Source organism: Rattus rattus, chromosome 4 (genome assembly GCF_011064425.1).
Source record: "Rattus rattus isolate New Zealand chromosome 4, Rrattus_CSIRO_v1, whole genome shotgun sequence".
Taxonomy (NCBI): domain Eukaryota; kingdom Metazoa; phylum Chordata; class Mammalia; order Rodentia; family Muridae; genus Rattus; species Rattus rattus.
In genome coordinates, this window is record NC_046157.1 from 139,653,670 (window position 1) to 139,669,775 (window position 16,106).

The following is a 16,106-nucleotide window of genomic DNA, read 5'->3' on the forward strand; positions in this document are numbered from 1 at the left end:
TGCCTAGAACAAATGAAACTCAAGACGGATGATCAAAATGTGAATGCAGATCGCCCATGAGAGACACAGCCAGAATACAGCAAATACAGAGGCGGATGCCAGCAGCAAACCACTGAACTGAGAACAGGACCCCCTGTTGAAGGAATCAGAGAAAGAACTGGAAGAGCTTGAAGGAGCTCGAGACCCCATATGTACAGCAATGCCAAGCAACCAGAGCTTCCAGGGACTAAGCCACTACCTAAAGACTATACATGGACTGACCCTGGACTCTGACCTCATAGGTAGCAATGAATATACTAGTAAGAGCACCAGTGGAAGGGGAAGCCCTGGGTCCTAGCTAAGACTGGAACCCCTAGTGAACTAGACTGTTTGGGGAGAGGGCAGCAATGGGGGAGGTTGGAGGAACACCCATAAGGAAGGGAGGGGGGGGGATGTTTGCCCGAAACCGAAAGGGAATACTTAAATGTGTATAAGAGTACTGCTAATAAAAAAAAAAAAAAAAAAAAAAAAAAAGAAAAAAAAGATATCTCTGTCAGATGTCTTCTTACAAAACTGTGGTGTTGTGTCGCTGACATCCTAACGGAAAGGTAAAATTAAGTCTTTACTGATGGAAGTCCTCTGAGGCTGAAATAAAGATAACCTTAACCCATCCCTCAAATGTAGGGTATAGTGACTGGCCTCGCAGAGCAGGAACACAACAGGATCTTGGGCAGAGATTATATATAATATGAAAGTCAGTTCACTGTCATCTGAATAGATGTCCTTCAGTAACTGACTTTCCTACCAATGTGAGTTCTAACCCCACTAATTTCCTTTCTTTAGAGTTATCATTCTCTTCTCACTCATTCTCCTTCTCCCTGTTCTTCATGACCAGGCATCCTTGAAGAAGAGCTGTCATGGAGAAAAGGGGCCAGGGTTAATGTGGTCAGTACATTCCATGCTTGTTTTCCCACTCAGAAATGCCTCTGACTCCATTCTTCAGCTCCCTTCAAACTCCACTTGCCTAACATCAAACTCTCCTCTGAATTGTTCTTAAAAAAAAAAAAAAAAAAAACCAAGTAGCCTTTGAAAGCTTTTAAAGGAAAACATTACTTTCATCCTCCACAGGGCGAGGCCTGCAAATCAATAACCCTGCTGGGTAAATCTTAAATGGATCACACCGAGGTAACACCAAAGGAGGAAGTGAAAGCTTGGGGGCAGTTAGGAAGGGTGTCTTCAGTCTACAAAATTATAAACATTTTTATTAACTCGCAAATGCAGCATGCCAGGATGGAAAAAGAAATCAATAGGTGAACAAGGCGACCTACTAATAAAGTTGTGTGGTAGATTAAGGCCAATCCCCAGGTGCGGGGATGAAAAGCAAAGAAAGCTTTCACCTGATAATGATGAACATGGCTGGATCTTCCTGGAGACTGGGAGCCCCTGGAATATCTTGACCAGCATGGAGCTCATGATAAGGACAAGACAGTGATTAAGCATCCAGCGTGGGCGCTCCTCCATTCACACTCCAAGAGTATCCAAACAAATTAATCTGATGGTGCTTATTCCACCAACACTAAGAATCCAGTCATCACTTAAAGATCTTTTTTTTTTCCCTTTTAGGTTTTCATTGTCACATGTAAAAACTAGTACACAGAAAAGGGGACCTTTCACCCCAACAACTTCATGAAAAACAAAACCTGCATAGAAAAAACAAGATAGCAGGATACAAAACAAGATGCCCAAGTCATTGCAAAAAAATGGGACACTACCTGAGAGACTCCGGAAAGTGGCCTCCCTAAGGAACCTTTTTCATCTCATCCTCAGAGAACCTTCCACGTTCATGGCAGACCCACTGAAAGGGGAAGGAAAAGGTGAGTGTTTTTTTTATCAATTCAGAAGTAAGATATATGACGTTTGATTGAACAATGTCAGGCAATCTCTAGTTCCAATACAGAAGAAAGGTGTCTTTTTGTCTAAGCTGCGTTTTAATTCCATATAATCACAAGGTCAGTAAATCAAAGCAAAAGGTCTAAAAACTTAAGGGTGGGACCCCCAAAATCCCTACTGCTCCCAGCAATTGCTATAGCCCGTGATTATGCTGTCTGCTTCACAACATCAACATTTTCTGGGTCCTAGGTAAATCTTAATGGTTAACAGGATTCAGTCCAGACCATAATTTCTCTCACCCTGTTTCTTCACTATTCATTAACAATAGCTAATCTTAACTCACTGGCACTATGCAAAACAGGTCACCATTTCCCTGGTCTCTATAACAATAGAACCTACTCTTCAGGAACCTGTGCCAATAGGATGTGCCAATATGTGACTGATATGTATTCAACTGTATCCTTCCTTCCAAATTCCTAAGGAAAAAATGCTCTTAAGTAAATTTACTCTGAAATTTGACACTTTGGAAATGCATTGGGAATGTTGGAAATGAGGAGCTCTCAAATAAGCAAAAAAAAAAAAAAAATTACTTCCCTCCTCTTTTAAAAAGTAACATTTTATTTATGTTTTCTAATTACTATAAAGTTCTCCTGCACAACACCATTGTTTATTGGCTTGCAGACACTGGTTGAAGCAATGACCCCAGAGGATTCAGGGTATGAATAGAACCACATTATTCAAAGACTTTTTTTCCAACTTTTTAAACACATGCCCATTACCTAAATTGATTTACATTGACCCTTCAGTGGCATTATCAGACTGTTTTTATACAAATGTCATTTCAATGAAAGAGCGCGCTTCCCCTTCTTTTGAAATTTTTCATTATTTTAAAGGATCCCATCTCAAATCCCATTCACACTTCCAAATTGTGCACAGCAAATTGTGTTTCCCCTATTATCCCTTGTTCAGTGAAGTGGTTTCTTACATGTGGTAACATCTGAAGGGACTATAATTCACAACTTCTCCTTTGATGATAGAACTTAGTTTCAACGTTTACTATAAAAGCTCCCCGGTGCCCATGCTCCTCGCCATCCTACTTCATCAATTACAAAATCTGATCTCAAAAGCCCCGAAATTCAAAACAAAGACAATATCACAAGGTACTGATAAGAGTCAAAAAGAAGAAGCTGTTGTTTCTGACTAAAAAAAAAAAAAAAAAAGATAATGCCAAAAGATGTCCCACGTTGTGTTTTAATGTTGTCTATATAAAAGCATCCTCTTTAGTTTGGTCAGGAAATGCCTTTAGCTGTGATACTTCTAGATGATGATGCTACCACTCCCCGAAGTAAAATTAGGCTGGAAGAGTGAACATTTTTACTCAAGCTTTCTGTGTTGCTCCAGAAATTGTGTCTGGATTAACAAATTCCTGCCCACCAAAGCCTTGTGTTCTTAGCATGCCACACGTGTTTCTGTCTCTCCCAGTTTTTGAAACATTGTTCCGGAAAACAATATATTACCTCAAAACATAGGAAGGTCTCAGTAAGCAGGGATAGCCCACAGAGTTTGCAAATTCCAGCGCTTCATTCTAATTAAGAGGGGGGAAAAAAGAACAACACAAAGGGTGTGAATAGTTTAGAATATGCAATAAAAATGCAGACTGGTGTCATTAGATCAAGGGATAACCTAACTCTTTTTATTCCTCCTCTCAAAAGACTCCATTAAAATGTAAATTGGACACCGAGATACATAAAACTCCTAGTTTCTCATTCTACATATCAAATCTAGTTCAAAAATAGTTTGAACTTCTTTTCATTGTCTGAATCCTAATGAGAATGCTGCTGTCTCTTTATAATCGGCATTTAAGTGCAATCATCAAACACAGCTACTTTACAGTAAATCTACTAAGCGTGTTGCGCCTTCCACCTGCCCTCTAGTTAGCTTCCCTAGTAGTTAACATTCAGGCTAGGACGCTCCAAAAGAGAACAGTAAAATGAAACACGTGTTGCTCTCCTTACCAAAGTGTTAACAGCTTTCCAAGGAGCCTGGGCCACCTTCAGCTCATCTAAGACAGCCGAGAAGATGGAGCGATCCTCAGCCCTATCGATCTGCAGAGGGCTGGTACCCATGATCTTGACACCGTTCTTGTATAGCGGAACCGCCAAGTTGTTTGGAATCTGGCCCCCGACTGATATGATGCAGCCATTACATGCCTAGAAGAAACGAGCCACATATCAGCCACTCGAGTAACCTGAACAGGAATGGATGGCTGGGCTAATAATACTGACAGCATTTCCTCACTGAAATATTTATCAGGATGGTGAGGTTTTCATACTGTTTAGCAAAGCAGAAGAGTATTGGATTTTAAGCCTTCGGGCTTCCCAGGGACTAAACCACCAACCAAAGAGTATAGATGGATGGAACCATGGCTCCAGCTACGTATGATGCCTTATCTGTCATCAGTGAGAGGGGAGGCCCTTGGTCCTGTGGAGGCTGTATGCCCCAGCATAGAGGGATGCTAGGGCAGTGAGATGGGAGTGGGAGGGTAGATGGGGGAGCACCCTCATAGAGACAAGGGGGAGAGGAGATAGGATAGGCAGCTTGCAGGGGAAAAAGTAGGAAGGGGACAACATTTGAAACGTAAACCAATAAAATAACCAATAAAAAATTTCTTTTGACTTTGCAGCATAAAATCCATGTAAAAACTCCACAGAACAGCTTAAGAATACCCCTTAAAACATTTACATGGACTTTAAAAAATAAAATGGATGAAGTGTACCATTTGCTTGTCACTATAATCTACTATGTCCCATGGCTTCCTGGGACACTCTTGTCATTCTCAAAATGAGTGCCTATTTCCAAGTTGTTCCTTTTACCCGAGTTCTCCCAAAGTACCCAGAGCCTAGAGAAAAAGTTCACTTCCCTGCCACCCCTGCCATTTCAGTCTTTCCTATCTTACCCATCATTGCTCCTTACAGCCCACAGAAGCTCACTGGCTATCAGTGAGACTATTCATCATCTACAACCTATGTGTGTCATCACTAACCAGTTCTTTACGGCACCCACACACCTCGGGCTACTGCTCTTCTCCTTCTATACCCTCATTTACTTAGTCTCTGACCAACTCTAAGTTCAAGTCCATCTACCCCTACCCTGACATCCTAAATATCAACTGTCTTCCTTGGCTGTCACCTTGGCATCAGTTCCCTGTACTCAACAAAACATTTATATCCTATTTCCTTCCCCCTGCTTTACATATGCATATATACACGAATATATGTATCTATTCCTTATAAGCATATATATATGTTCCTTTATTTATATATGTGCAATATATGTGTGTATGTATGTATATATATGTATGTTGTATGTATGTATGTATGTATGTATGTATATATGTATGTATGTATTTGTTATTAAGGCTTCCCAGTGCTGTTGCTGGACCAGTGAGGAAGAGATGAGGTGAGATAACAGGGAACTAGACACAGTTAGCAATCCCTTTCCCTATCATCTCATACTATTTATTGACCATTCACCCTGAAGTGCCATCATTTGTCTATGACATTGTACAGAAGCATCATTCTGATTCACACAGCTGATACATGGATTAAATAAGATTGTGGAGCCTCGGGGTTGGGGATTTAGCTCAGTGGTAGAGCGCTTGCCTAGTATGCGTAAGGCCCTGGGTTCGGTCCCCAGCCCCGAAAAAAAAAAAAAAAAAAAAAAGATTGTGGAGCCTCAATATCTTATATACATTGCATTTATAAATAGTAAGATATTAATATCAAAAATAAGACAGCCAATAAGTATTTGTCCTAATGACCTATTAATGAAAATTGATGGAATTGTTGAAGTTATTGATCCATGCCAAATAATTTTATCGTGATTTTAAATTGCTTTTGGATTACTCTTATAAGGAATGATTCTAACATCTCTTCAGTGACAATAATTACAATATTGCCTAAATAAACATACAGCAAGTGAATTCTTAAAGGCATTGTAAATGGTATTGAATATAATAACGAACCATCTTTCTCACCGTCTAAAAATGCATTCAACATACATCTTTGCAAAGTCTTTAAAAAGTTATTCTTCAAGACTCTGAAGAAAGAAATTGAAGAAGACCTCAGAAGATGGAAAGATCTCCCATGCTCATGGATTGGCAGGATTATATAGTAAAATGGCCATTTTACCAAAAAGCGATCTACAGATTCAATGCAATTCCATCAAAATACCAATCCAATTCTTCAAAGAGTTAGACAGAACAATTTGTAAATTCATCTGAAATAACAAACAACCCAGGATAGCTAAAACTATCCTCAACAATAAAAGGACTTCAGGGGGAATCACTATCCCTGAAATCAAGCAGTATTACAGAGCAATAGTGATAAAAACTGCATGGTATTGGTACAGAGACAGACAGATAGACCAATGGAACAGAATTGAAGACCCAGAAATGAACCCACACACCTATGGTCACTTGATTTTTGACAAAGGAGCCAAAACCATCAAATGGAAAAAAGATAGCATTTTCAGCAAATGGTGCTGGTTCAACTGGAGGTCAACATGTAGAAGAATGCAGATCGATCAATGCTTATCACCCTGTACAAAGCTTAAGTCCAAGTGGATCAAGGACTCCACATCAAACCAGACACACTCAAACTAATAGAAGAAAAACTAGGGAAGCATCTGGAACACATGGGCACTGGAAAAAATTTCCTGAACAAAACACCAATGGCTTATGCTCTAAGATCAAGAATCGACAAATGGGATCTCATAAAACTGCAAAGCAAAGGCAAAGGACACTGTGGTTAGGACAAAATGGCAACCAACAGATTGGGAAAAGATCTTTACCAATCCTACAACAGATAGAGGGCTTATATCCAAAATATACAAAGAACTCCAAGAAGTTAGACCCCAGGAGACAAACAACCCTATTAAAAATGGGGTTCAGAGCTAAACAAAGAATTCACAGCTGACGAGTGCTGAATGGCTGAGAAACACCTAGAGATATGTTCAACATCTTTAGTCATAAGGGAAATGCAAATCAAAACAACACTGAGATTTCACCTCATACCAGTGAGAATGGCTAAGATCAAAAACTCAGGTGACAGCAAATGCTGGCGAGGATGCGGAGAAAGAGGAACACTCCTCCATTGTTGGTGGGGTTGCAGACTGGTACAACCATTCTGGAAATCGGTCTGGAGGTTCCTCAGAAAATTGGACATTGAACTGCCTGAGGATCCAGCTATACCTCTCTTGGGCATATACCCAAAAGATTCCCCAACATGTAAAAAAGACTCGTGTTCCACTATGTTCATTGCAGCCTTATTTGTAATAGCCAGAAGCTGGAAAGAACCCAGATGCCCTTCAACAGAGGAATGGAAACAGAAAATGTGGTACATCTACACAATGGAATATTACTCAGCTATCAAAAACAATGACTTTATGAAGTTCGTAGGCAAATGGTTGAACTGGAAAATATCATCCTGAGTGAGGTAACCCAATCACAGAAAAACACACATGGTATGCACTCATTGATAAGTGGCTATTAGCCCAAATGCTTGAATTACCCTAGATGCCTAGAACAAATGAAACTCAAGACGGATGATCAAAATGTGAATGCTTCACTCCTTCTTTAAAAGGGGAACAAGAATACCCTTGGCAGGGAATAGAGAGGCAAAGATTTAAACAGACACAGAAGGAACTCCCATTCAGAGCCTGCCCCACATGTGGCCCATACATATACAGCCATCCAATTAGACAAGATGGATGAAGCAAAAAAGTGCAGGCCGACAGGAGCCGGATGTAGACCGCTCCTGAGAGACACAGCCAGAATACAGCAAATACAGAGGCGAATGCCAGCAGCAAACCACTGAACTGAGAATAGGACCCCCGTTGAAGGAATCAGAGAAAGAACTGGAAGAGCTTGAAGGGGCTCGAGACCCCATATGTACAACAATGCCAAGCAACCAGAGCTTCCAGGGACTAAGCCACTACCTAAAGACTATACATGGACTGACCCTGGACTCTGACCTCATAGGTAGCAATGAATATCCTAGTAAGAGCACCAGTGGAAGGGGAAGCCCTGGGTCCTGCTAAGACTGAACCCCCAGTGAACTAGATTGTTGGGGGAGGGCAGCAATGGGGGGAGGATGGGGAGGGGAACACCCATAAAGAAGGGGAGGCGAGGGATTAGGGGATGTTTGCCCGAAACCGGAAAGGGAATAACATCAAAATGTATATAAGAAATACTCAAGTTAAAAAAAAAAAGTTATTCTCTTTACAGTCATAACCCTTGTTTCTGACTATTTTGAGGTTATTATAATTACCATTAAGATTTTGAGGCTTAAAAACCAAATTTCCCATTAAGCATATACATACATAAAGCTTCCATATAAAAGACTTCAAATAAATTAAAAACAGGACCCATTTTGACTAAATTAGAGCTTGAAGTTGAACAAACTGGCTTGAATGAATATACCAATATTTTTAAATTTTCTATTATGCTTATTTCTCTTTTTCCAAGAAATTAACAAATTAATAATTAACAATATAGAAAAATATAGTAGCTACTATTCTTTACTTAGCCCTTAACTGTGCATTCTGAAATGTCTCTTTGATCCTTTCAAAATCCTCAGCGGGGCAGTTATTACTAACTCAGTTGTGTAGTTAAAGAAGCTGTGGCCCAATGAAGGCCACAGGTCTTTTCTATTGCTACCTCAGAGCTGACTCGTGAATTCAACCCTGTAGAGTGTGAAGCTACGCTTGGGTAATATACAAAATATCTGAATGCTGGACCAATTCGACTAGCTGTTTTCAAACATGGTTGACCTTAGAGGATATGAAAACTATTTGCAAAACTTTTGGGAGATAGTAGGCAAAATACACCTTTCCTTTCCAAACCAAATACTCATCCCTCACTGGAAGTTGACTCGTGTCCACAGGAGAACTATGGAGTGAAAATGTGGAGCTTATGGAGGGTTAGTTCATGGACCAAGAGGACCTCGGCATGAAAGTGTGTTTGCTGGTTAACGATGATATAGAACCATTTCACAGAAGATACTAACCTCAATCAGATCAATGTTGCTCAACCCCCTTTGGTGGTTGAGTGACCCTTTCACAGGGGTTACACATCAAATATTTACATTAAAATTCATACCAGTAGCAAAATTACAATTATGAGGTAGCAACAAAAATGATTTTAGGTTGAGTGTCACCACAACATAGGGAACTGTATTAAAGGGTCTCACAATGAGGAGAGTTGAGAACGACCACTGGTGTGGGTTGTTCCTGGCTCTTAGTACAAGAATTGGAAGTGTATCCACAGAAAGAGAATCCAGGCATTCCCCACTGGCCAGTCATCCTCATTATGATCACTCACCAGTAATATTCTAAAATATAATACACTAACGTTAAGACTGTACCACAGATATTTCTATGTTATTTATTCTCAAAGCAATTCAACAGGCTCTCCGGGCTCCACTGTACTGAAAGCTGAGCTGAGAGCATGAAGCATGAAGAGCGAACGTATTACCCTGAGCTCCGTCTCTAGCTCTAACTTTACCTTCCACTTCATTTCCTACTTTAAAACCTGATATCCCTAAGTTAAGGTAACATGAGGCTATTTCTAAACGTGATCGAAGCTACAATCACACCAGAAATTATCTTAAAACCCCAATGAAATAAAGGAAAATGATTCAAATTTATTTGAGAACGTTTTAATTTCTTCTAACCCTTAATCACATTGGTCAGCACTGATTAAACGCTGCAGTTGAGGCATAATACAACATAAGAAAATGTAACTTATTTTATTAATAGTACCAGCTTTTGCCTAATTAAAGATAGCCTTGATTTCTGCAATTTCATGCGTTATCTCCAGTTTACAAAATTACACCGTGAGAAAGGTTATGCTTTATATTTTGGTACTTTTCATTTTAGGTAACATATTACACTTTATGCAGAACCTTGGTGTTATATTTAATTACAACTAAACCAAATGCTAAAAATTATTTCTATTTAAAGCCTTTTATTCCCTAATGAGCACTGTTCATTACTAGTTAATGTTTGTAAGTCATTCATTTAACTCTTTATGTTAAAGACACACCATTGTCCAACTAGACCTATAGTGTGAAAACTAATACAATTTAAGCAGAATACATTTTTAGGAAGTGTAGTCCAGAAAAAGGATGCATTGTGAAAGTGTAAAAGTTTTGCAAGGAAGACTCAAACAGTCAGCGATATTAAAGATATTGTCTTGTTTTTTTCAGATGGAAACTGGGATACATGAGCATGTGTGTGTGTGTGTGTGTGTGTGTGTATGCTCAGACCAAGTTTTATATGTTGACCAAGCTGATCTTAACATCATGAACTCAAGTTGTTTTTTCGATTTCGTTTCTCTAAATATCTGGGAGCACAGGTACATGCTACCATGACCACCATAAAAAGCATATACATTATTAAATGAATAAATATAAAAGTATTGAGGAAAGAGTCTTAAATGGGACTATAATATAAACTAAGCTTACTGTTTTTAATCTGTACAACTTTTCAAACACTAATCTTGTATAGAATAAAGAGATGTATGAATTTAAACCCATTGTAGCCTATGAAGATTTCAAATAATAATCTGTGCCATGCAAATAGATCCATTAACAAGAAGCATGGTGGGCTTTATGATTTCTAACAATGTAACACACCCAAGTCATTTATTTCAAATGACTTTGAGAACAGTTTTCCCCTTAAAGGGAATGTCGTAAGCAAAGCTGTACCCTAGGCAAGACACCAGCAGCAAAGCTGTGTCAGTGGTGGACACCAGCATCTTCTTTCCTTGATCCTCAGCACTCACACTGTTGTTAGCAAGCAATCAATTTCATTATCAAAATTCAGATCTCTCCTTCAGCAGAGCCTTGACACATGCTCAGGAGAAAGTAACTAACCGATGCTCTTGGTCAGTCTGCAGAATGAGTGTTCCTTTTCTAGAATAGTTTCTAACAGAAAGAAAGGAAGGAAAGGAAGGAAGGAAGGAAGGAAGGAAGGAAGGAAGGAAGGAAGGAAGGAAGGAAGGAAGGAAAAGTAAAGTCAAGTGAGAAATAGAAGTCAACTCTACCTTAAGAGGAGTTTACCTACATCCAAAAATGTCCTCAGTGGATGGCTGCTTCACTCACTGGGAAGGTCACTTCTTAATGTTTTATTTTATAAGTCTAACCATAGTCTGTAACTAGACTAAGAGACCTATTATACTTGCTGTTACCCTGAGTAATTATGCATTCCAGAAAGAGACATTGTCTTTCAAAATGACTTAAATATATTTCTGAAAATTGTTACACAGGTTTTCAATTTTCTAAAAATAAAAGAAAATAAAAACTATGTAACATGCTAGGGGATTCAACATCTCAAGGGAGGATGATGGCAGTCTCCTGCGTTGGGGTTACACCCATTATCAGATATAATAAAGTAGTATCATGAAGCCTGCTGTAAGGAAAGACAACAATATCATGAGAGGGAACATATATGTACATTGTTGTGTATGTTACATGATACGCCATATAGGTTAGCCCAAAGAACACATAGATGAAATGTTGCTTATATGTTCTCCAACATAATAATATATTCTGATATGGTATTGTTTATTTTAGGTGTCAATAAGTTTCAGTGAAGGGGCAATATATTCATTTTAAAATCCTTCAATTATATTTAGAGTTTGATTTAAAGTTATGTATAAGAACATCTAAAAGCAGTATAGATGTTTCTAACTATTCCTGAAATCATCACACAAGGAAATAGTGTAGAAACTACAGACACTATTGCCTATGATGCTTCTTAATATATTTTCAAAAGCTATTTAATTTTTCATGATACATCATGGATCCCAGTTTTAATAGTAATGCATTGAAGGTAAAATGTCCAGTTTTTTTTTATCAACCTGACACAGGCTAGAGTCATTTTGAAAGAGGAAACCTCAATTGAAAAAATTCCCCACCAGATGAGCACATAGGCAATCCTGTTATGTATTTCCTTGATTGATAATTTTTGTGGTGGGTCCATCGTACATTGATGCCACCCCCACCCCAGGCGGGTGGTCCTGGGTTCTATAAGAAAGCAAGCAGAGGAAGCCCTGAGAAGCAAACTAGTAAGCCGCACTCCTCCATGGCCTCTGCATCAGTACCTGTAGCCAGGTTTCTGCCTTGAGGGTCTGCTTTGACTTCGCTTAGTGATAAATGTTAGCTTGAAGGGTAAGATGAAGTAAAACCCTCTACTCCCCATGCAGTTTTTAGTTACAGTGTTTGACCACAGCAATAGAACCCTAATTAAGACATCCTTCCTGCTAAATGTGGTATTTACAAAGTGCTAAAGAAGTAGTTGTAGCATGTACTTCTTTTGATGGTCAACTATCTATCTGAGAATATAAAGGAGCCACATAGAAAACTCTTTTCAGTGACAGTGCTAAATCCTATTCTACCTCATGGATTATACGAATGGTATGATGAAATGCCTTTATATCATGTTGAGATCAACAGGTCAGACTTCAGCAGACACTTGTAAGTATACATAGGATCTAAATTTATCTATTATTCTTTGTAAGCAAGAAGTCATCACATTTCTTCAGCTCTGTACATTATCATCCATAATTCCACCTCACCTTCAGTGCCTGCATCCTTATATTATTCCTTAACAAAAGGATGGATCAAAGAGATTTCAAGAAACCCATACAAGACAGTTTTTCAGCCAAAACTAGAATTCAACCCCATGGCTCTGAATCAGTGTATTTCATATAGATATAGAGATAGATATAGATATAGATATAGATATAGCCATTTTGTGGTGAGGAATTAACAAAAATTATATCAAAGGATCAACTACTAGATATCACCATGGAATTTTCCAGCAGTTATTAATATAATAAAAAATAAGCTGTTTTTAAGACTTAGAGTAACCTTAAATCCCTAATACATGAAAAATATATATTCAATAAAATTGTCATGAGGATAGGTTAATTTTAACTGTAAGAGAAAGCCTCACAGGAACCAGAATCATTTGGAATAGATTGACTAATCTCAACCTGAAGACTAATGATAATGGTTTCATCTGATTGAGTAAGGAATGAACTGGTCATTGGCAAACAACTGACCTACCTCCTCTGAGAAACGTTCATCATAAAACCATATCATGCATGAAGAGACGACCTCTTAAATCATTTCAAAAGATATGTATGGAGACTCCTTTATGCTAGTCAATATGTGACTGGTATGTGTTACTGAATTTTCACTCTAGTTGGAATGCATACAAACAAAATGGGGAATATTTCATGAAATGACCATTCTCTGCCAAGATATGAGAATTAAAAAGCCAGGGCAATTGTTTTGTGGAGTTTCTGTACGAAATTAGACAGTGGAGAAGACTGGAAATATATCCTAAGAAGAGTTACACTATAAATCTGAACACATGGATATAATTACATACAAGGTGTGCACTGAATATATCTCTCCTTTTTGATTGTTTTTTTTTTCCCACTTTTTACCTCCTGGTGGTAGATATCTAGGATTCTCTCCAAAGACAGCTCTTCAAAGTAGAGTTTGTCACACTCATCAAAGTCAGTGCTCACAGTCTCTGGGTTACAATTCACCACCACCGTCTTCTTGCCAAGCTGGCGCAGTGTGCGGATACTGGAGACAGCACACCAATCAAATTCCACACTGCTGCCTGCAGAGACAAGGATATTAGGAAAAGGAGTGAGAGGAGAAGAAATATTTCTCCAGCCAGTGCTGGTGAAGGAATTCAATGCTTTCAATTAAATTCTTAAAAATAAAACTTTGAACCTATTTACAAATTCTCTGAATATTAAGAAAAGTGAGGACTGGTTAGACAATAATAATAATATGTTGGCTTGAATTATACTTAAGCTAAGTAATACATATCTTAATGTTTGAAGAATTCAGAGCCTCGATGTCAATGGGACTATAAAAAGATAAACTTTATTTAATGAAGGAAATCAGAGTGGACACTCTGACTTCAATGTACTAAACAGCTAGGCCAGCAATTAGAACACTCGAGGTCTTGCTTTAAGTCTCACGTAATCACTCTTAGAGGGCTAACCCAGCAGTCCCTGAGGTAACTTGCAGCTCTGACATATTTTCACTGACTGAAGATTCTTATGTTTTTAAAAAATGACTTCTATGAGCTAATCTAAGCATAATAAACACCTAAATGGCTCAAAATATCTCTCTGCTGGAATGCCATAGACTCAAAAGTACACATACTAATGCTTTGCATTAGGACACTATCTTCTAAAAAGTCATAACAAAATATGTTTATCCACTTGTAGCAGTGTGCTCCTCATTGTCAAGTACATATATACTTGATCATCAACTTTGCTATTCTGAACCAAAATGTAGCATGACAGTAATGAATAAGTCACATAAAATCAAAGGTTCAATAGAAACTTTCTGAAGAGAAGGGCTTAGATGGCCATGAAAGGTTGTACAGCCATAAACCAAATACAGAGAGGTGATGCACAGGTGAAGTCCACATCAGTGTGTTGGAAACACAATCCTTAACCTCTTTGGAGGTGAGGCTTTGAAAGTATAATTAGATCCATGCCTTTGGATCAGCCTGGGGAGAAAGTTTGATCTGATTCCTTTATGTTTTCTTCATCAACAAAAGTGAAAATCATGTAATATAATGATACAAAAGGAGGTGAAATTTGTAGTTGAGATTTGTGCTTGAATCCCGCCTTTTTGCCACTAAATCACTTCATGGGTTTAAATATTATTTCTCTAGATCTCAGTTTCCTAAATTGTAAAAAGCATTTGTTTGATGAGCTCTTAGAAAAATGGAATCAATATTTATAAAGGGTACTAGAAAACAATAAAGTCTTATATAAACATATTATCATATTACCAATGTGGTATGGGCCACAGCCCAGCACCATTATTCCATGTTCATCAAATTTGATGTCATGCTCCTAAGAGGGAAAAGAAAAATATTGTAATTATGCCATTATTCCTTCTAATTAAACTACTTGCCCCATCTCTAAGTGTGTCTTTCTCACATGCACCTCTATTAGTCTTAGGAAATCCCTAAATATAAGGTGTTAGAGTCTCACAGAAACTCTGTTTATTTTTAAGTTGACTTAGCTCAATATTTGCAACTTAGTCATGAGAAAACAGCATATTCTCATATTCTCTTGCTTGCTTGATTCCGTTGTTAGGGCAATTCCTAAAGAATGAGGGCAGTCATTCCTTACAGCATCTTTCCCACAGGATGCCACTTCTATTAGCAATATCAGCATATAATCAGAGGTGAAAACTACACCCTGATAGTATACCCTGATAGCCTGCCCTAAGGTAGGCCAACCCCTGAACCCAGAGCAATCTACATGTGACAATCTTTGTAGTTCCTACCTGGCCATTGTAGGTAACATACAGGTAATTTGTCACTGATGGGTATTCTGCAGCCAATGTATCAATCTGCAAAAGAAAATGTGTTACATGATAAGGTTTTTACTCTTTACAGTTCTTAAAGACTAGGAGTTTTGTGCTATTCCCACATTTCTTTAATGTCCAGTACTGTCAAATATAAAGCCAGGAAATGCTAAAAGTATATCCAAGGCACGTACTAATTCTGAAAACCAAAGAAATAGCAATATAGTCTAGTGGCCATTTGAGCAGTACATAACTAGACATTGCTAAGTGCCTCCTTGGAACCCTGCAGTAGTGACACCCACATAAAATGTTCCTAAGTCACAAGGACCACTTACTCAACCAAGCACCTAAAGCGGCTGTGTATGAAGTCCAAGTCAGGCCAAAATGCCCTACATGGAAGGATGATTATGGTTTACCAATTAATGTATAGCATTTAAGTTAGTGATAGTACTAATGGGTAACACAGATACCAGGAAGCCCAAAGAGGCGGTGGGGAATCCGGATCTCATTGGACATAATTGGAAAAAGTAAATCAATTCTACTCTCGAGGGTCACTAGCTCAGCTTAGTGAGCAAGAATTTGGGGCTGACAGGGCAAGCTGGTGCAAAGCTGGTAAGGAAAAGGAAAGGTAATAATCGCTGAGCAGAAAATATTTAGAATCCAGCTTGTGACCTAAGGGCTTACATGTGCGCCTTAAACCCACAGCGAAAAGTCAATGATTGTAAAGGACAAAAAGCAGCTGGTGGTACTTTAAGCCAAAACACTCCTTCCATTAAAAGAAAAAAAAAAAAAAAAGAGCCAACCAAATGGCATACC

At 38.5% G+C, this 16,106-nt stretch overlaps 1 protein-coding gene across 1 annotated transcript in view; it reads right to left on the minus strand.

The window, feature by feature from the left end:
• Positions 1–1,777: 1,777 nt before the first annotated feature.
• Cps1 (carbamoyl-phosphate synthase 1) overlaps positions 1,778–16,106 on the minus strand; it is an 87,681-nt gene continuing 73,352 nt past the window's right edge. The window contains 7 exon segments of the mRNA XM_032899749.1: positions 1,778–1,816; positions 1,819–1,834; positions 3,387–3,454; positions 3,885–4,079; positions 13,388–13,569; positions 14,767–14,830; positions 15,270–15,335. Coding sequence (XP_032755640.1) covers positions 1,778–1,816; positions 1,819–1,834; positions 3,387–3,454; positions 3,885–4,079; positions 13,388–13,569; positions 14,767–14,830; positions 15,270–15,335 — 630 coding nt within the window.